The following is a 22,396-nucleotide window of genomic DNA, read 5'->3' as shown; positions in this document are numbered from 1 at the left end:
CAGGCTTTTAAAAATAGGATGGAGTTACAAATGTCTATCATGATATGAAAGGGAGATGAATACTTCTTGAGCACCACACCACAAAGTGGAGTTTACATAACCAAGAACCCTCATGACATGGATGCCGGCGTCTTGATAGCTAATAGAACGATATCCTGCTTGTGTTTTGAGTGGGACGAAGAAGGGGTGGGTGTGAGGTCAAGATGGAGTGGAATGCAATAAGCAAATTGTCAGCTCGTCACTGACAATCAGTATTTTTCCCTTTCCAGCTGCATATTTTTAACTTCCAAAACTGAGTAATAAATGTGAACTGAAATTTACGCAAAACTTTGAAGCAGTTATATTAAGATCATTTTCAGTCACATTTTCTTCAAGGGCTTTTCAACAATTTGTCAAATTTCTGTTCCTTGGTTCCACCCAAAATAGAAACCATTCTACATTACCCCAACAAATTATTCTACAGAACAGTATCTTATGTCGCACTAACTACTTTCCCAACAATCCCACAAGTTCTTTTATTCACCTAGATTTTCTGCTTTCAATATAAAATAGACTCATTTCTTCACATGTAATTATCTCTGCTTGTATTACTGACAGTTTAAGGTCAATTAAAGAACACGACAAAGGCAAATAAACAATTTTCATTTCTAATTTACTAACATAGAAGACAATTCATTTTACTCTTTGATACAGATTCAATTAATAAACAGTGAGATTTAGGAAACATGACTTTAACTTTCCCCTTATGATATAAGATTAAACACTAAATTCGAAAACGGTGATGAAACTTCCCTCTTCAACAACAACATCATAGTTTCCTAAAACTCATAGATACACGTCATCACAAAACAAACAAAATTGTAACGCACGTTTGACCTATTCTGAAAAAATTCATTCTATGAACATAAAAAAATTAAAAATCAAGATTCATGCGTAAGAATCTCACAATCAATGTATTAAATTACAAGACATCACAGTCGAAGGATGGTGAAATGTGGTCACTCTCTCATCTAAGGCCCCGTTCACACGGGAACGCTTTAAATTGTACCTTTCCGTTCAGAAATTTAAAACGCTCTCGAAAGTGAGAAGAAAAATGGAACGGTACGCTATCGTTCCGTTCCGTTCCGTTCCGTTCCATTACGTTCCGTTCCGTTCCGTTCCGTTCCGTTTCGTTCCGTTCCGTTTCGTTCCGTTTCGTTCCCGTGTGAACAGGTGAACTAAATGCCTGCATTGTTCATATGGAACTACCACCATGCGCATTGGCAAACCCTTTCTTCAACTCTTAAGACGAAACGATCACGTTCCCGTGTGAACAGAAGAAAAAATTGGAAAATGATCGTTCCGTTTCGTGTAAACAGCTAATTTTGTTGTTGCGTAAATTGAAACCCTATTGGAACGGTATGCAATCGTTCCCGTATGAACAGGGTCTCAACTAGTCTTTTTCAGGGCAAGATAAACCAAAATTAGGCTTGATGCTGCAGCACAAAAAGACCTGTTATTGGGCATATTCAGTTTCAGGAAAATTCCCCGTCTGCTTTCATCTGGGATAAATTCAGGAAAGGCCTAACTCTGCTGCACCATGAGCACCCACTTTAGACTGGCCTTGGTCTTTATGTAACAAACCGACGACAATCTGAGAAGCATCCAAAATACAAAATTTGAAATCCATTTTACTTATAACGTTAAGACTTTTATCTTAAACTAAGATTCTAGTCAGCAGACACAAGGGGTAATTTTCCCTAAAATAAAGTTCTTTACAGCTATGACCTTGCATTGGGGTTGTGAAAACCCCTATAATTTCTGATATAGAACACTTATCGCAGCATATGGAGAAGGACATGGGTGCTAGCACAAATCACTACGGTAACCACATAAACATCTTTAGAGATTAACACTGGATGACTTACAGGTAATGCGATTGCCACGGGCTCCAATCGAGTCCTCATAAATTCGAACATTAAAGAAATACACTATTAAATAGGCGAATCATTCTCAATATACATTAGTTACACCAACTTACATCGGTCCAAGTGTAAGGAAATCGAAGCATATCTCGCATACCCGCACTGGCTTCGTGAGTTCATACTTCAATATTGGCATCTGCTTGTTACAGCATTTGGCGCAAAGCAATCGTCCGCAATGTCGGCTGTGAATGCAATTGAAAGTTTTTTATAAATCTGATCTAATTCACTCGGTATGCTAGTGTTATGAATACAGGACAAAATCTAAAAGTCTAATGCTATTATAGTATTTAGCCTCGTTAAATTTTGCTTCCAAATAAGAAGGTAAAAGCAGCAAGGTATTGCATACGCTTTCTATATACGTTTTCGTTGCTCCTTCAAGTCATCTTCGTTATTTTCCACTATTTTTCGCGACGGACACAATTTTCTTATTGGCTCATACGAATATCTGCACTAAAAACGACAAATTTCATGACACAATGTAAAAACATAGAGGCGTGATCGTCTTTGCCCGCATTCTCAACTACTTTTCGATTATTAAAAAAGTGATCCAATATACTTTTATGAAAACTTTAAGGTCCAAATACGATTAAGTCAATTCTAGGTCACACACGAAGGCTGGTAGTTCTTTGTGACAGAAAGAAAACATGAAAACTGAATCATCTTGTTTTAATTGTTATAAATACGATGATGGAAGGACGTGACACGACCGCGAAATGAAATGTTTAGGACTAATCTTCACAATTCGTCTTACTTTCGACCAGCATACTGGATTGAGTGTCTTTTATTAGATTCAATAACATTATAAGCTTACGGGGATTGCGACGTTTCCTTTCATACAACTGGTATGGTGCACGAATTTAAAACACAACAAGCTTGCAGAAAAAGAAGATACAACCCTCTAGTTATCCCTCATGAATTCCTTTCCTGCCTGGAGTACAAAGATCATGTAGCGACAGAAATCATTTACATTTTGGAACACTTTGATTAGCCTAAGTACTGAGCTCTACTACCTTAAAATAGAGTCCTGTGCAAACCAGCCGAATCAAATTTGCCAGACACAATACACAAAGCAGACTTAAAGCCATTTGAAATCAATCAAGAACCGCAAATCTTAAAAAAGAACTTCGATTATTCGATTAAAAAAGAAGCTAGGCAGAATCCCAGGTCAAAAGTTCCAAAAGAACTTCAAAAATCCGACAGTAATCTTTGGAGTCTATATATGGATACTCAAACTATAAAGAGCCTGTAGATAATACGTAAAGAATCCAGATACGAATTTTTTGTCTGTTACAAAAGTTTGAACCATTTATTAGAACTGGAAATTATCGGCTCGGCGAAGCAGCTGAGAAATAGCTACTTTGCTTGCATTTGCATCTGAGAGAAAAAATCTTTGCATGCAACTATGCTAGTGGTGTTTGTGAGGCTGCATAAATTTTCAGCCAAAGCTACCAAAAAACTCGTTTTCTAGCAATGAGGAAACCTTGCAGGAGAGGACGAAGGTTTCGGCGCGAGAATTCTTTTAAGTTTAAAGGAGTGCGTACCGCCATCTTATTTCGAAGTCTATGCTGAAAACTAGGTTAGATTTTGATACTTCTTTGGCGTATCTTGGGCGGTTTATTCGGAGTCAGCAAAAAGCAGTTTATTCGAATGGATAATACAAAGAAGTGCAAAAAGTGGTTTTTTCTCTACCCTTTCACTCTAATCTGGCAAATATTTCAACATTTATGATTGCAGAAATTTGCTCCGTCTGAATGAGTCTTCTACTAGTTAATCTGTTCTTTCCAATACTAAAGGGAAAATTAAAGGCAATCGATAGATATGGCTTAAAACATCTGGCTGTCTTTTTTAGCCAATGAATAAGCACGAGAGTGGTACAACGCTCACTGATTGGCCAATGCTGATTGACAGATGTCTGGAGCCACTAAAGTACCTGCCGATTGCCTTTAATGACGCTTCTCCTAGTACAGTCTTTCTCCTACGAGTTCGATCTTACTTCTTCCATTCATGGTCTTTCAACAATCACCACTCCCCCCCCCCCCACAAACAAACATTTCCAGTCTTGGCCGTCCTCACAAATTTTTTTTTAGCTGGCCGAATTCTAATTCTTTCAAAAAAGCGCAACGGCTTTTAGCAAATAGCTTTGGCGCATTTGCATTTGCAAGCGGTTTTGAAAGAGCACAAGTAGTGTTAGGATTAAGATTACAAAACTGTTCTTAGGAAAAACATGACATAATATGGCCGTATTTCCCTCGAATAACAGTGGAACGCGAGCATTCTGTCTACAAAATTCGCTTTATACAAAGAGCCGCACAACAGGATAGAATCAACCGACACCACCAGAAAATGTTTTTCAAACACCTCCTTGCATTACGTGTTTTCTTACGAGCAGGGTTTGCAAATAACGATCTAGCAAAAGGATTTAAACGAAAAATCAATTCAAGGATCCATCCAAGGGTTAACAGACGGAGTTACTTTCATCGAGAAGTGACGTCACAGGGATATTATCAGGTTTACAAACTATATTGGCAATCCTTCCAAATATTCTTCTGAAAAACTCTCACTGTATAAATTAATCTGTAGCTGCAAATTATCATTATCCCCTTCTTCCCCTGTCAGGTGTCTACAAGCCCGACATTGACATAAAAAAGTGACTGAAACTCTTGTACGAGAGATGGACTTCATCTCTTTGTTACCAGTCACTGGAAAACGGTATAAGGAGTTCAGGGTGATCAAATACCAAATGTGTCTTAACCAAAGAACATTCAAGAAAGTCATTTAAACTAAGCATCTAAAGAGATAAACGTTTGTATAATTAAGTCAAATCTTACAAGGATATGGTAACGCGAAGATTGATATAATTTCAAATAAAGTTATAATCTTTAAATAACCTGTACATTTCTTGAAGACCAATAAGAGAAACCAGCTTTTTAATATCATGTGCTAGTTTTTGCTCCCCAGGAAAGAATTTTTTTTCAAGATTTTTGGTGCTTTGCGTGACTTTTGTATAGTGATTGATCACCCTGTCAGTGATAACATGTTGAACAGGAAAGGCAATAGAGGAGATCATTGCCGTACCCCATAGTTAGCCCTCCTTACAAGCTTAAAGGTCCACTTACTTTAACATATACAAAACATTAGTTTCATTGGTGAAAAGAAATCTCTATCATTTATACAGCTTTTTGTGCCAAAACAAGTGATTTTCCTGACAGAGGCTCCGTTTAATCAAAGAATAATTGGGCGGAATGCTTTTCACGTGGGCTCTTTTCGTCTAGAGTGCTTGGAAAAACTTCAAATCGTTTACATAAAACTGTTTATGTCTGGTGCATTTTCTGAACATGTTGAAAATTCTACCCGTCACCATAGGGAGCAATATTTATTAACTTTTATACACGGTTGAGTATTAGCTTTCTTCCGTAAACTTTTACTGGCTTTTGTTTCTACATGACTGTTCCTTAAGATGAACAAAACAAGAAAAAAAGAAAAACACACAGATAATTGAAACGAAGCAATGAAACTCACCAGTGATGTTTCCGCGTTGTGACGTTGAACTTCACTCCACATTCATGGCAGTTAGGTCCATCAAGCCACGCCGGTTCCGCATTCAGAAGGTCTGAATGATAAAAAATAAGCAATACTGATTGGTTTTGCTCCAAAAAACATTGTTATTTTGTTAAAATGGAATGCTTTCAACCCGTGCACATCATGTATCAGTATTTCTTTTTTATCAAGCATTCTTTATCTTCAAGCATAGAAAAAACATTCTTTATCATAAAGGAACAATCTCCAGCGAGGAGCAATGTATTGTAATGTATTTGAAGTCAGTAAATTGAATGTCTTTAAGAGAAATTATATATAAAAACTGGTAATGTTTCGTGGTGTCATTTTGAAATCTGCTGGTTGGAAAAGCAATGATAAGAATTTTACACAAAAAGAATAACCTAGATACAGAACAATTCTGGTCTTCGACGTACATAAAAAATAACATTTGAAGATGGTATGAAATTTCGGAAACATAGGATATCAATAACAGCAAGGCCGTTTGAAATTTAAAAAACCGTACCTAGAAGCCTAAAAAGCAACTTTTTCGTTGCAACTGGAGCATTGAAGAGAGAAACTCCTTGCTTGTTTATAGTTCCTAACTTGGCACCAGATCTCAACAGGGCGCAGCAGAGGCCAACAGCACCGCTTGTATATGCCAGGAAAAGAGCTAAAACGTCAAACAGGTGAAAGCAGGTCAAAATGTTAAAACAAGTCAAAAGGTCAAAGCAGGTCAAAGGGTTAAAACAGGTCAAAAGGTCAAAGCAGTCAAAGTTAACATATCGTAAGGAAACATAGGGAAGGACAGCAAAGGAAAATCTCTCTTCGGGGTCTTTCTTTATATGAAACTTCCAAGATACAAGGCTGGATTTTAGCACTAGGGAAGTTACCTTTTCCTATGCTCCTAGCTTTTGGGTCATCCCATATCAAAGGAGGACAGGCATGTCACCCAAAGTCTCAGAATTTGCTCATTTTTGTTAGAGAAGTGGATAATCATGAGATAAACACACATGCAAAATTTTACGTCAAAATCTGTCAAACATACCCAAAGCCTTCAATTAACTAATTGACGAAGAGTGGTTGTTGTCATAGCAACAAGTTGTCATATGTCAAGCAAATTTTTTTCATGTTGCACACCTGTCTTGAATTTCAAATTTTCTACGCATTGAGCTTTAGCCATAAAGAACTGTTTTACAAAGTATGTTTTACAAAGTTATTCCCTCTACATAGCTACAACTCTCCTTTTCAATGTGAATAACTTAACTGTTGTCGCTTTGCATTTTGATAAATATTGATATCATTGCTTGTAATGTTTCTATTGATAGAGTCTATAAACTGACTCAAGACCACCGATGGTGACGAAACCCAGTACATACCAGTTCATGAAATACAATAAAAACATTCACGTACCAGAATTATCCTCGGCATCCAAAGCGTTTATGTTCATATCCGGTCGGTTCTGCCGGAAGAGTTCGAATATAGCAGCCGCGTTGTCTTTGTTGTATATAGCTAAACAGTGTAGCGAGTTCTGCCCTCTGGAAACAGAGCAACGGAAATTTGATTCATCTGTATAGCATTATGATAATTTTTTTGGATACCATTAAAGGCAGTTAAAAGAAATAGCGCTCCCCAAAAGAAATGGTTTTTCGGAAAAACGAAGTTTCGGACCAAATGTGCCAAAATAGGGAGAGGGGTGGCAGGGAGGGGAGGGGGCTCAATTGTTTGGTCATACCCGATATTGCGGTAGATTAGCTAGCAATATACACTCCTTGATGACATAATGATAACCCTACGTTACAGTTTAAAGTAATTATTGAACTAACGAATAAGGATATGATACACACGAAGTCATTGGTTGTTTGAATCTTGTCCATACTGACAGTAAATAAGCAAGGCAGAAATTCCAATAAGCGCCCAGGTAAGTACTCGGTTATTTGCAAAACCCTACAATCTACTTGTTAAAGTTGGGTTGCAAAATTCTAATTACCTTCCATTTTGCGCCTCTGCATTGGCATTTGATTCTGTCAAAAGAACTCTGATTGAGTTGAGGTTTCCATTTTGGCATGCCAAGTGCAATGCTGAAATCAAAAAGGCAGTCATTCGTCATTCAATATTGGGAGCGATGCTATCGGTAAAAGGACCTCAGTTTTCAGAAGGAACTCCTGTTGTTATGAAACAGGCTCCGTGTTTCAATACGGTGATTGGATAGTCCATCTTTAGTCTTAAAGAAAGTACCTTTTCGTTAAAACCCTTGAAGTGGACATCACCAGACTTTTTAAAGATAACTATTGTAAAACAAAGTTCAATGACAACTTTGTCGGTAAGAAGGTAGTTGAAACAAAACAAATAAAATAATTAAAATTTTTAATTTTATCACTTTGGTTTCAAAAAATTCCACGAACACAGGAACATGTAAAAGCATACTCCCACTACACTCATTTTTTAAAAGAAACATAGGTCGACGTTGAGTACTCCAGATTACTAATGGTTTTGGAAATTTCAATTCTCGTTGTTTTCTTGTTTCTCAGATAAGATATCATTAATTTTAACATCGGGTTCGAATATTTAATTTTTTACGTTTGGAAAGTTTATTGTAAAGGGTTTTCATAGCTGCAAGCAGTGAGAGTCGTAATTCGTCAATGTTTTATTGTTTTCAAATGCTTTTGACATTCCCGTCAATCGATTCGCTTCCATTCTAATGCTGTACTTAGATGAGAGGAGTGTGTTTTTATTCTCTGTCTTAACTTGTCTGTCATCAAGCCAATCATGTTGATGGATTTTTAAAAAATCACTGAGCTCTGAACTTTGTCAAAATTCAATAGCTTCCTAATTTCTTTTGGCTCTGAGTACTGTTTCTTAATTTTCTCCGATCGCCCAGTACTCATTTCTTATAGCCAGCTTCTTAAAGAAAAATGAATGTACTCAAGCTGGGTTTTCTTAGACAACCAAGGAAAATTCAAGTAGTGTAGGCAAGGCTTCGAATTTTTGTGTATAAACTTTTTAAAATGACTGGATGATAAAATAAATTATTCATGGTGCTAATGTTACGAGTCAAGCCGATCTGCAAGCCTTTGAGCAAATGTCAAACGAATGACCCAAAGTTGCACGTGTTCTGTGACCCTTCTTCCGCATTTAAATTGCAAAACAGTCGCTGCACACAACGTTGAAAATTAATCAAAGAAGAAAATCATCTAAGAACTTTAACACCAGGATCAAGTGGAAAACAGCTTTATAGAGGCGTTCTTACCATTATTCTGAGAGCTATCCAGCAAATTCGGATCGGCTCCTCCTTGTAGTAAGACACTTATCAGTGTCGCTTTATCTTCAATCGCGGCAACGTGGATAGGCGTTCTTCGACTCTTATCCGTTGCATTTATGTTTGCACCTGCCCAGATCTAAACAATATGTATAAATACTGCAAGATTACGCATAACAGCGGAAACGATTAAAGCGAATACAGTGGCCGCTGCCTACTGAATTCAGCTGTTAGCCAAGAACTTCGGTTGTCTTTGACCGTAGGAAATGTGTGTTATGTTGGGAGTTGTCCCTTATTGGAAGGTGTCCCTAATTAGAAGGTGTCCGTTGGGGTGTCCGTTATTGGTACGTGTTCGTTATTTGGAGGTGTCCGCTATTATGAGGTGTCCATAATTTGGAATTATCTGTTTTTTATAGGTGTCCATTATTGAGAATCATCCATTACTGTGAAGTGTACGTTATTGGGAGGTGTCCTTTCTTGGGAGCGGCCCGTTTTTGTAGGTGTAAGTTACTTGGAGTGTCCGTTATTGGTAAGTGTCCGTTCTTGGTAAGTGTACATTATTAGAAAGGGCCTGGTGGCTTCAATGCCCGCGAATACATTTTGTAATCACTGGATTATAAACGCTGGATCTCTCTTGTAGATCACTGGACTAGCATTTCGAAAAATTCCAAAAGATTCCAAAAAATGTACACTAGAAAGGTAGCTATTGCGATATTTTGAAAAGCTTTTTCCATCTTTTTCAGCTACAGATCACATGACTTTCTACACCAACATTCTCGACATTATCGACAAAGCCCAAGTTAAAAAATGCACTTAATCAACGCCGCTTTTCAAAAGGAAGCTTCATTCAAATTGTTTAACCGAAAAAAGATTACAAACTGCAGCGTGACCAATTAAAGTGGGATGAAAAATCCACAACATTTCTTGTAAAACCTATTTCTATTAATCAATGCTTACACATCTACCTAGCTTTTGGAAATTCTCATAGCAACACAATAAATTCCTTTGAAAACAATATGGCATCACCAAACAACATCAATCTAGCATCGTTCATCAATGGGACTCAAATACTTGCAGCCTAAGAGCTATGGAAAACATTATCACTGGTGTGTAACTACATATATTCCGTTGTTTAGTCTTGACTTTTGTATATATCGTGTACTGCTACTCTGTTGTTTGCAAGAAAAGTTGAATCCCGCGAAGTCAGACCTTCAAGGGGGTAAGGAAATGATCTGTCTCAGCAAATGTCCCACTCATCCGGGGTATGAGTTTGAGTTGAATATGGTAGGAAAATCCAATCGTAATTGAAAATCAGTCCAACTTATTGAAGCCCGAGTTATCAATGGTACGACATAACCGGATTCAACTGCAGTTCCTTTAGCATAGCATTCAGCTCACAAATAAACAAACGGTATGTCTATTTTGTGAACCTCCAGCCCCCCCTCCCCTATCACCCGAACAATTCCCTACAATAATGCACAGTTAGAAAAGCAAATATGCTTTGCATAAATTCTGCGATAGCCTTACCAAATGCCTAACGATGACCTCACTACCACTCGGAATAGCAAGATGAAGTGGTGTCCGTAACGAGCCATCTTGGATCGGAGAGCCAACATCCACTTCAATACTAATTAGGAACAAAACTCCATCGACATCAGAATTGAGTATTGCCGTGTGTAGGTAGTTGCGGCCTCTACTGTCGAACTAAAATAAGAATTGAAAACCATACCCAGCCAAAAGCACTTAAACAATATATTAATGTCGTAACGTAAAACAGTTTATAGGGGTTGAGTATGCGCAATAGGCAACGTCACAACAGAACACACACCTGTAAATAAACTTTTGTTATTTAGAATTACATTTACATGTTTTTTAAAATTATGCGGATCATCTTCTAGCAACTGGTACACCCCCTGCTGCAAATCCTTGGATTTCATCCTACCAAACGCATTTTGAGACATTTAAACAAGAAAAAGCCGTTGTTTATTTGAAACAGAATAATTTTCTTTGCAGATTTACCTTACGTGGCAATGTATATCGCCCACGCGTGGGTATGCGATTGGACCACAATGAACCTCTGGGAAATGGTACCAATTATTATCGTTGCTGGAAGGGGGGATACCATTGAATATTTGGAAAAATCTTGTCCAGCACACTAAGACTTTTGGAAGGCAGAACATCTATATAGTCTACAAATCGAGGAACTTCGACTTCATTAATAAAATAAAACGAGTGAACAACGTGGAACATTGTAAATATTAGCAACAACAGATTACCTGTTCAGCTGATGATGGCTCGCGTGACAGTATCGCTGCAGCGGCTTCGTTATCCTTTGCGTTCATCGCAACAGCAAACGCAGTTTGGCCGGTCCTGTCTTTCAAAGTGAGATCGAGTTCTGGATGGCTCAATAGCAGCCTAGTTACGATCGGGTTATGGCTGGTTATTGCAATGTGCAAAGGCGTGCGTTGTTCCGAATCCTTTAAAAGCAGAACGGTTTCATAATCAGGGCAATCAAATTAGAAAAAAACCAGGAAAAAGTTTAAGGAAAATGCTTGCTAGACACAATATTTCTAGCTGACGAGGAGAAAAACCTCTATATCTAGATTGAATTGCTTTTGAAAAATTGAAGTTAAAAGGAATCATCGTTAAATCAAGTTTTGTTTAGAATGACCTGCTACAGGTAAAGATCTGTATTCCTTGACTGTCTCTTGTGCACCTGTTAACATCAGTGTTTGGTACTGATGATAACAACGAGTTGTAGTAAAATTAAGAATTAGGCAAGGAGTTGGACATTAACATGGGTGCCGCCGTGGAGATATTATTCACGGTCAAGACATCAAAGATGGAAAACATGTTAGGGGTAATAAGAAGTGGGGGGTATTTGCTATCTCGCATCATGACTCTGCAGATTCTTCGAACTCTAGTGAGGGTGGCAGGAGGAGGAGGTTATCATCCATTTGTTTATCCCATATTATGAAGCTCTTCATCATGAATGAAAGATAAATAGCTTCTGAGAACACAGGAACTTTACAAATCTCGTAAACAAAAGCTATAGAGTGCCATCTTTTTCTAAGAAATTGAAAGGTTGGCTGGGAAAATTACTGAACGGGCACGGTTCATTTTTAGTGGCTTCGTGTTCTGCACGTTGGAATAAATGATAAAAAAAGACACAAGTCCATTGATAATTTTTTTGCAATTTTCTTGCTATAGGCTGTAGCAGAAAACAATCTTAACGGCTACAGCTAACAATGGTTGTGGCTTATGAAAAGCAGGCCAATTTTAATTTAGAAAACACATGCTGCGAAAGAATACCATAGACCCAAACAAATTGGAGGAAACGATCTTTCTGCCCTCCATGAGATACAAATTCTTAGCGTTGCATGTTGATTCTGTACAACTGTTGAAACAAGCACGACAAATCGATTTAAAAAGAAGAAAACAAATTTTAATTCTGTTGCAAGCTTGAGCATACCGAAAACAACAATATCCAGTGTAGGTTATCCTGTTAAGTAGACCATATTAAGACCGAAACTTGAAAAGAAACTTCTCAAGTTTTCTTTAGTCAAGTCGAAAGTACGGGTTCCAGAGGCCTTTTCCGGGTTTGTATTTCGGAACATTATATATCACAAACGGCCGAGAAAAAAGCTGTACCGAATAAACTTTAAACCTCATGCATTTCATTTCATACAATACAAAAACTGAGTATCCCGGCCCAGTTTTTCATGTTTTTAAAAGAAATGATCCCAAATCATTTGAAATGAGATCTGGAAATATGAACAAAGAAAACGAGAGATACCTGGATTAATTTTGGTGATAAAATTGAGCGTTGGGGCAGCTGCTAGTTCACAGCAATATTCCTGATGGAGGAGCGGATACCCCGTTGACTAGGTCAGAAAACAAGCCTGGATGCTCGTCAACTGCGTTACAGTGGTGAAAATGCAAAGTGGATTGATACTTTCTGTGCACATAAAGCTGTGTAATCGAGCTTGAAAATGACCACATGGAAATCTCGCACTGTTGTAATGTATTATTAAAATAGAAGAAGGACAGAATAGTTGTCTAAATCAATAGGGTGTAGAGATAAATCCTCTACAAAGACAAAGCTACGGGACTTTCCAGCAAAGAAAAATGAAAAACAACAGCAGCTTTGGTTCGATTTAATTTTATTCCATGCGATGCAAAATATTTGAGCCTCAATCTCTGTTTGATCATTACGGTAGAAAAAACGTATTACCAACTATTCGATAGTTTTCAGTCTTTACCTTAGTGCTAAGCAAACAAAAAGATGTCTTTTCAGATATTGTTTTAACACTCTCCGATATTGTTTTAACAGAAAACATTAAGTGTTGTTTAAAATGCATCGTTTATACCAACAACATTACTCCTCAAGAGACTTGATGGACTTTCTCCATCCAGAGACTTTTACTGTCACCCAGCAATCGAAGAAAAAAAATTACTTTTGGAGAGAGGTCATTTTAAAGCAGTTATGTTCTATAACCACATAAATTGGGTTCAAGAATTTGGTTAGCCATTCGGTTGTAAATGAAACGAAAACTGCAAAGTCAATTTGAACTCATATATAACTGTCCCTACAGACTGCAAGGGGGCATGATTTGCAAATTAGATAGTGCGGAGATAGTAATGGGGAGGGGTGACTGCAAGGGGAATTTTGGTAAAACCAAATTTTTTACTTTGTTCATATAAAACCTACTGTCTACAACACAAAAATTTGTGTTCCAACTGTATTGGCTTCTTCGAGTACAGAAGACCTGATGTTGATTCAGCCGATAGCCTTACTTCATCCTGTTTTGCAAACTATCAAAGCTTACAAGTGAAATGAGCATAGAAAATAAACTCATTTTTCATTTTTCAAGAACATCTTCCCGTGTAAATTGTCATTCGTATCGCCATTTCTATCCCGGTTCTGACATAAACTTCCTATCGAGTGAGTTTCCGTTCGTGTAGCCAACTGTAGCCAACACGATCAAACAAACTTTTATCAAGCTACCTGCTGCTCGAGATCAAAATCAGAGCAACCCAAACCAACCTGGCTGCAAGCAAAACATGGAAACAAAATTGTTGTATTTACCTGTGCATTGATTTTTACACTATTCTCTACCAGGCACTGGACAACTTCGTCTTGGCCAGCAGCACATGCTAGATGCAAAGGAGTTAATCCGTCATAAGCTTCGACACCACCATAACCACCAGGACCTGGTTTTCTGGCACTGAAATCGAATTGAAAGCGACGAGGATAATCAACCTGCCGTGGAAGCCGTGTGGTAGGTTTAACTCTTCTTAACACGAATTAAAGCTTTTGCGAAACCGATTTTTCACCTGGCAACACTTTCTGCTAAACATGACAATCGCAAAATGCATAATGAGATCTGTTACTTGTAACAACCAAGGTGAATGAGACAAAGTGAGCTATTAAGCAGTTGGAAGTTTTGTTCAAACAAGATATTATGTGAAACATAAACAGTTGGTGGGAGAATTGAGCTACACAGTGCCCCTTTGAACAGTTGTTTCCGCTATGTTAAATCTCGACGATCAGTCTTAACTGAAATTATGTTTCCAACAAAAATCCTGTTTCATAGCATTTGGCTGAGACGTGCAACAATAAAACCGTTAGCATTAAATCGCCTTCCACTATACACATAAAATTATTTTATATGATAACAAGATTAAAAAGATTTTAATCAGCTGGGTATGTTTAAAATCCAATAAAAACTTTATTGACCTGTTGATTTCACAGCCATTTCTGATCAAGAAGCAAGCGGCCTCGCCATCAAGCTCGTAAATCGCTCGATGTAGCAAGGACCAAGTGCAATTGTTGATTCCAAGGTTCCAAGCGGTAGTGTCACAGCCATTTTTGACCTTGAGTGGAGGAGGAAACATAGATCATAAAGATTATGAAATGGTATGGTGCAAACATGGAACGTCTACATCCATACACAAAAAGCAACGTCAAGGCAGTACTGATGCAAAAAATTGCAGCAAAAATTACCCAATTATATCATAGATCCTGGAAGCTGCAAGAACATCCCTATGCAAAAGGGACAGGTCTTTTTAACTAATCACTGTATTTGCTGTTTGCATGCTGTTAAGAGGTTATGTAGTAGGGAAGAGCCAATTCTCTTATAAACATAGGTTGGTCGACGGCTTAGGAATCTTAATCCAAGTGCCTTATTTCTTTCACCTACAAGCTTTATTTTGACAACAATATGATGAAGTTGATGAATTAATTTATGCTCTAAAGAAGGGTGGATAACTTTTTTCACTATGGGACCGCAGTTAGAATAACAAATATATATGGAGCAAACTAGCAGTACAAACAACATTCATATAGAAATTCAGCCTATTAAGAATTTGACTATTGCTGTTAATAGCTCTTTCCATTGACTTTAACAGATATTACATTCTGAACCAAGCTTCTGCTACTATATGGTATGTTCATCTTGAATAAAAAGCAACCAAATTGACAATTTTTCCTACTGATTCAGTACATTTATTCTCCAATTATTACTTGATCTTTTGAACTTGATTTTTTCAATGTAATTGCTGCTTTTAAGTTTAATACCTTAAATCTCACATCGATTCAGGATAATTTTACTTTTGTGATTTTATGATTGTGATCATTGCTGACTGGTTTGTCGATTTTATTTCTCTCATACTTTCTTGATTTGAAAGATTCTTTATTTCTGGGGTTTTAGTGTCTAACTGTAAAAATTCGGCTTTTTGATTTTGTCTCTGGGACCTAAAATATTTTCTGAGACCTATGGTTTCGTTGTCCGATACACCCCTGGCTCCACAAGCAATTTGTAATTTACGTCCCCGAGTAAAAACAAAACCAATACATAATAGATTGGACAGTACAATAATAATGAGCAGTCGGCTCTGGTAGAATAACCTAACAAATGTTCCATGAAAGACTATTATCTTACATTTCCGAGATTTGAAGCACAGACTTAAAACACTTTGTCTTCGAAATCCTGAATTCAAAACCAAATCAAGAATTTTTTAAACTAAATAGAGCTCTTAAGTGTTGAGGTCGCAAAAATCTTCTTTCATAATTTTTTACTTTGCATCCCGTAACCTGAAAGATCACTATGAAATAATTCAAAATTTGCAAAATCAGAAAAATGCGTTATGAATTGGCTGACATATGACCACATGAGCACAGTCTTTCCCCCATCAAACCTCTCTTATTCGGCTCATAACTTTATGAACAGAGCCAAAATAACAGTGATTAGATAGCCAACTTTATATCTTTCTTTGTTCATATCTCACTAGATTTTAGACATATATATTTAACTAATTTTGAATATTAAGTAGTATTTCCTGGTGTTCTTTTGGGCTATGTGATCAAATTAAAAATTCTAAAACCAGTTTTTTAGAAAATTCTAAAAACGTCACTGTGAAGAACTTTATAGCCATTAGATAAAATGAATTCAAAAAAGGCATATTAAGGTGCAAGTCTCGTTCCTTTTGAGACGTTTGCATCTCAAAAATCGTATGAATTCGATATTTAGCTTTAAAAAGTTGTTGCGTGTAGGTGCAAAATTATTTCTATTGTTTCTTATAAAAAGGTGTATAGAGAAACATACCAAAGTTGTAGCTATATCCATTTGTCGGCTTTTTAACGCAATCCAGAGAGGCGTGTTGCCATTTTCATCACTGCTGTTCTCGTCAGCACCGCGCTTGCATAAAGAATCGACAACTGGCTCCAGTTGTAATCTGATTGCCATTAGCAGCGGGGACATGTTTTCTTTCGTGCTGGGAAGAATAACAAATTTTCTCTTTTACTTGAAATAGTCATCACAAGGATGGACTTCTAACAATAAAGCTACGATATCAGCAAAACGTAAAAAATTATGGACAATAAAAAAACATTCCTTCTAGATTTGGATCACATGATAGATCAATTAATCACGTGATTATATGTGATCAGTACTATTCGACTTAAAGAAGTCTTCATTTAACAGACATTGGGAAACATTTCTTGTTGGTTTAGATGTATGCATGTATGCAATGCTTATAAGATAACCATACATCTAGAGCTTTTTTAAATGGGCAGAGAGATCTACAACATAAGTTCATCCAAAATGCAGTCAAGGTTCTAAACCTTTAGATCTAAAAAACATGAGATATAGCCATAAATCAAAAATAATTTTCGATAAGAAGCTTGTATGTTAAACTTGCAGAAAGAAGTTTTAAGTTTGGGCAAAATAATTGAAGCTGTTTAAGCAAGCAAAACATGAATAATTTTCAAAACCGACCCACCAGTGTAGTTTTAGGGTGACCGGTAAAACATAACATAACATAACATAACATAACATAACATAACATAACATAACATAACATAACATAACATAACATAACATAACATAACATAACATAACATAACATAACATAACATATTAAACATAAAAACGATTTCCCAAAGATGACATTACAACTTTGGGAAATCGTTGCAAAACAATTGAGCTTGCTTTGTAAATCACTATAGAATTGGAATTTTATTGCGCTTCAAATCCTCAACTCATATCTATGTTAAACAAAAACTCTCTTTTAAAAATGGAACGGAGAAGTAAAAAAAAATTACAGTCTATTGATGTCTGCGCCATTATCGATGAGGAATAAGCTCGAATCGACGTCTTTTCTAATTATTGCCTTGTGCAACAAAGTCTTTCCATCAACTCCGATGTGATTTATATCAGCCTCGGCATCGAGAAGAGACCTGGCAACCTGGTATTGTTTTGTCCAGAGTGCTATTTCTAGGACTGTCTGACCTTCGCTGTCTTGCAAATTGAAGTCTGGGAATATTGGAATACGACCCATGCCTCCACCGTGAGATGCATTATCTGTAGAACGGAAAAAAATAGTCAAAAAGAAAGTCAACAGCTAATACTCAAACAATTAGGTATTCAAGCATAACCACTTGAGCACTGGAGGTGTAAATGCACATTTTCCCAAAGTTATCGTCGATTGTTCGCGTTGACACTGGTGCCTTAACAGCATTTTCAAACGTCCAGTTTTCAAATCGTTGCGATAAGGATGCACAGCAAATAAGTGTAAGCCTGCAAATCCGATTGGCTGATCTCTCCTAAAGAACATTCATTTTATCTAAATTAACAGAGAATGAATAATGACTGAGAAATGCGGAAAATATTTCCCGATGAAAAAGTAAGGAAAGCACCAAGCAACGTACCTTTGTATTCAACAAAACAGCGGAGCACAGATTCGTTCTTTTCAGTTACAGCAACATGCATCGGCGTTCTATCCCAACATTCGGTTATGACGTCATTCTCTAAGTCAGACTCGATTTCCAGGTCGCTTATTGTCATTGCGTCGTAATCAAATTTTTCAATTGCAGTGGGCGATTGCACTGCATTAAGATCGATGCGTCCATCGTATGTTAATATTGTAGGATTAGAGTCTGAGGTCGCGCCTACAAGACAAAACATCATCCACGATTAATGCAACAAAGAATCAGTTGATCTCTACTGCATCTAGAAAGCCACTTACCACCAAAATTCACAAGGGGAGCCAAATTACTATGATGATTTGCAAAGCGTTTGCTACAAATATGATGTTAAAATCACTATGAAAAATAGCAAGGAACTATGCGAGAAAAAGGCTGGAAAACTGCAAATAACAAAGATTGTAAATTTTCTCCACCTCTTCAGCTCATTCAAATCAACGTATAAATTTTGTTAACAACATAAAAAAGTTGTCCTTGAACGGAGACATGGAGAACCGAGATGGGACGGAGAAAGAGATGTCTTTTATCAAAAATAATTTGTTTTGAAACCGTATAGAATTCTTTAAAGTGAACTGCCATATGGATCTTTTATAAGTCTTTTTTATATGCTTGGATCTACCATACATGGTTTAGGCATATGATTTAGATTACGCTTCAGTCAATATTCAGCCACATGTCCATTTCTGTTGCTGTTATAATGGTTTCGTTTGTTGTGAATCACTTAATTTTGGGTTTGGAAAAAGATTTACGTTGCTAACACAAAGTGGTGATTCAGTAGCAAAATTCACTACAGTGGGACCACAAATACGCGAACAGAGACTCTGCCGAGAGGTCACAAAAGAAACGGAAATATCCGCTGTGTGCTGAAAAGCTTCTTGGATACTGCTGCAGTTTATCATCCCATCAGTATTAGATATTGATGAAGATTCTGATTCTGGCTTCAGTAAGCAGGTGGCTGAATGTTTCAATAAACTTTTTTTAAGGATACCTAAATTTTTGCTGAGCATAATGTTCTCATCTTTTTTAATTTTGAGTCTAAGATGATTCTTAAAATATTCTTGAGCCACAACAAGGAATAACTTCGCCTGAAGACCAAATAAACTCAAATCTTTGTTGATGTGTTGCTTGATCGTAAAAACAAAACAAGAATTGAATAGAACAATAAATGTGGAATTCAATGTACTTAGCCTGTTATTATTATCAAATAATTCTTACTTCTTGATAAAAGATATGCGTAAAAAGACCTAAGGAAGAAGTCACTGATGTCTCGGAAAAGGAAAATTTATACTGGGAAAGATCTCAATACCTGTCGTTTTAACATTGTAATCACTATCATTTCTTGCCATTGTACGTCCACTTAGAGCCATGGCAGCCGAGGTGGCGGCTTGAATTTCATTCATGAAATCGTTACCTAAAGATAGGAATAAAACATAAGCATGAACAGACGGAGACTTGAAGTGTACATAATGTGATTACAATAAACTTCTCTATGCCAAGAAATAGGGCGGTCATGTCAAAACACAGTGGCGTTCAGATATCTTTTTCAAGATTTATGCTCCCAAATGAGTTGGCTGCCCTTAAGAGGGGTAAATGATCTTTAAGGGTGAGGGGATAGCTCAGTACATAAGGGCATACTTTAGGGGGCTAACCAGTTTTCCATTAAGGGGGCTGACCGATCGTTAAGGGACAGAAGGATTCTATGGGGGCTAAGGTTAAAGAAAAATTTTCACAATTTTAAGGAGTCTTGAATATTCCTTGAAAACCAAAATTATAGCAACATAGCAAATTAACAGCAAATACAAAATTTTTTGACTTTCTCTTAAATTTACTTCGAACATTTTCTGATGAAATATGATTGTGATTGATGACTGACATGCCCAGCCAAAACGCAAGTCTCTAATTTTTCGATTGAAACAGAGATATCGAAATCGAGAATACCTTCGGCTGCAAAGGGATTGCCTTCCCCGTAAGCAGAATCCACTGGAGAATTCAGAAACGGATTGTTATCTGCGTAAAGATCTTTCTTCGAAGGTTCTAACTCGTCTGTCGTGGGGGACCTTAAATCTAAGGATAAGTCTTTTTGCTTAATTTCGGTGTTTTTCTGTTGACTTGAGACAACGTTTGTGGATTTTTGCTGTTTTTCTTTAAGTTCCTTGATTCTTTTCATTGCCTTCGATTTTTCAAGCGAAACAATTCGAGTTCTTATTTCTTTTAAATTTCTGACTCTCTTTTCACGGCGTTCATTTGCAACATTGCGTAAATAGTCTGTCGCCACTGTCCTTGCGTTCGAATTTGCACCCCTGCAAGTCAATGATATCATTTAGAATCAGATGGCAAAATATTGCAGAGTGGGGGGGGGGGGGTTGCTACGTGTATACCCAAGTGCATCTAAGGCAAAAAGAAATCTCTCTTCAGAGGCCTGAAGCACATCCTTGTATTGACCACATATTTAAGCTATGCAAAAGTGAAAAAGTTGAAGTGTAAAAAAAATTGTACAGTTCTTGTTTTGATCGTGTTTTGCTGAATTTTGACAAACTTCTTTCACCATTATAAGCAACTGCCTTTACTAAAAAGATTTACAAAGAGTTACATCACTGATCGCACCGTTTGAGCAGTTCCTTGACCAAACTGGCATGTCCTTTCAGTGATGAAGCGTGTAGTGGTGTTTCCCCTTTTTTGTTTGCATGGTTCGGCTGAGCACCCTGTGCCAGCAAAAAGAGACCAGCGGCTTCATTTCCCGAGAACGCTGCGAGATGGAGCAGGGAATCCCCTGAAGAGAAAAAACCAAAAGTTAATAGGCACATATCATAAAGCTGATTGGCATATAAATAAGCTTGGCTACAACTTATAGAAAAGTCAGCAGAACGTTAAGCCTATAAACGGCAATTAAGCCTACAGTGAACCAGGGTTTGCCATCGCTTAAGGTTTCTAAAACGAGATTTTTAAAGGTTTCTCCACGCACTCAGTCACTCTCAAACATCCTTTTTTTCTTCAGGTCAAACATCTCTGTCTGCGATTCCCTTTCCTCCTTTTGGCCGACCCAATAAGGTGCAGTGACACAGGCATGATTCCCCTTTGTAAACAACGCTCTTCTCGAGCGAGTGGCCCACCTTTATCAAACAGAATATCGTAGATCTTAAATTGAATATACGAAGGGATGTGTCTGCTACAGCGTGAAGATCCATGGCATTGGTAGTCCATGGACTTGTCTGTGTAGCTATATCAATATACGAAAAGGGCTAGACTCGAAAACACAGAATCTTCCCGAGTAGATTTACACCTTTCGCAAAAGCATTATAAGGTTCATTCATGCTATGAAACATTGTCATATTTACTAGCTTGAAAATAATAGCAGAAGAGAAATTTTCCGACAGATAAAAGCAGAAAAGAATCAAAACAAGAGAATCTCAACCATGTGAATCTCGGGAACAATTTGCTCAACACTTCTATTCTTTGGCAAAGTAAAGAATCTTGCTATGAAGTAAGCTAGCTAAGAGTCATTCATCTCACCTGAAAGCGGGTTGACAGCATCTGCACTGCTTCCTCGTTTGACAAGCTTGGCAGCGTAACTGGTTTCTGAATCATCATCAAGGTTCACCTTGCTCGAAAGAATCGCAAACCAGAGCACCACATGTCCGTCTTTGTCTCTCCGCTCTAGGTCGAGGCTGAGAATATATCAAGAAAGTCAGATGAATTGCAAGCATCTAAAGTAACCAAGAGGGTATTTAATAGGCCTTGATGCAAGCGAGGCCATACTAGCAAGGCCATGCAAGTGATCGTAAGACAGAATAACCAAAGCTTGGCCTAATTTCTCAATGATTCACTTCGGTGGGAGAGGGGGCGAAAAAATTCATTTATTTTCAACCGGTATAGACCTCATTAGAGATGTAGTTCGTGTTGTCAATATTTTATACTTAGCAAATTTGCTATTGCCAACATTGAAAAGAAAAATGCCTCTCGGAGAATGGTATAAGAAAAATATTAAGATAAACAGCTAACCTAATCAGTCAAATCCAATATCACTCTTAGATGCATAAGATCAATAAATAAAGACAAAGACAGTGTATGCTAGGGAGTGAGGATACTTGCCCATGACAAGGGCACTATCTTGTCTTTCCTTCAAACGTCTTTTTACGAAAGGTGATAGACGTAAAGCCATGCAAAGACTTTAAGTGGATTTACACCTTTCGAAACTCAAACAGTTTCTCTATTATTCATCTACTCTGAAATAACTTAATAAATATATTAAATAAACACAAAATCCAATATTAAACGCCGAGTCGTTTATCTAACTCTTGCTCCTTAAAAGACTGGCGTTTAATAAAAGGAGGGATTGGAAAGAGTTCATAAATTATTAAAATGATGAAAGCTTCT

At 37.3% G+C, this 22,396-nt stretch overlaps 1 protein-coding gene across 2 annotated transcripts in view; it reads right to left on the bottom strand.

The window, feature by feature from the left end:
* Positions 1–449: 449 nt before the first annotated feature.
* The window catches only part of LOC135683006 (ankyrin repeat and FYVE domain-containing protein 1), a 30,348-nt gene continuing 8,401 nt past the window's right edge, over positions 450–22,396 (bottom strand). The window contains exons 6-22 of one of the 2 annotated variants that reach the window (XM_089109355.1): positions 21,533–21,687; positions 20,627–20,792; positions 19,961–20,322; positions 19,329–19,433; positions 17,969–18,208; positions 17,363–17,621; positions 16,365–16,533; positions 14,498–14,634; positions 13,847–13,985; positions 11,034–11,234; positions 10,285–10,461; positions 8,749–8,896; positions 7,489–7,579; positions 6,912–7,036; positions 6,025–6,171; positions 5,484–5,574; positions 450–2,146 (exon numbers count right to left, since the gene is read on the bottom strand). In XM_089109355.1, coding sequence (XP_088965481.1) covers positions 2,017–2,146; positions 5,484–5,574; positions 6,025–6,171; positions 6,912–7,036; positions 7,489–7,579; positions 8,749–8,896; positions 10,285–10,461; positions 11,034–11,234; positions 13,847–13,985; positions 14,498–14,634; positions 16,365–16,533; positions 17,363–17,621; positions 17,969–18,208; positions 19,329–19,433; positions 19,961–20,322; positions 20,627–20,792; positions 21,533–21,687 — 2,842 coding nt within the window. In that variant the 3' untranslated portion in view covers positions 450–2,016. The remainder of the gene's footprint in view (positions 2,147–5,483; positions 5,575–6,024; positions 6,172–6,911; positions 7,037–7,488; positions 7,580–8,748; positions 8,897–10,284; positions 10,462–11,033; positions 11,235–13,846; positions 13,986–14,497; positions 14,635–16,364; positions 16,534–17,362; positions 17,622–17,968; positions 18,209–19,328; positions 19,434–19,960; positions 20,323–20,626; positions 20,793–21,532; positions 21,688–22,396) is intronic. The other variant, XM_065198130.2, reaches the window with a different exon arrangement.

Source organism: Rhopilema esculentum, chromosome 7 (assembly GCF_057945365.1).
Source record: "Rhopilema esculentum isolate cy_ngs chromosome 7, ASM5794536v1, whole genome shotgun sequence".
Classification (NCBI taxonomy): domain Eukaryota; kingdom Metazoa; phylum Cnidaria; class Scyphozoa; order Rhizostomeae; family Rhizostomatidae; genus Rhopilema; species Rhopilema esculentum.
This window is presented reverse-complemented; position numbering and strand designations above follow the sequence as displayed.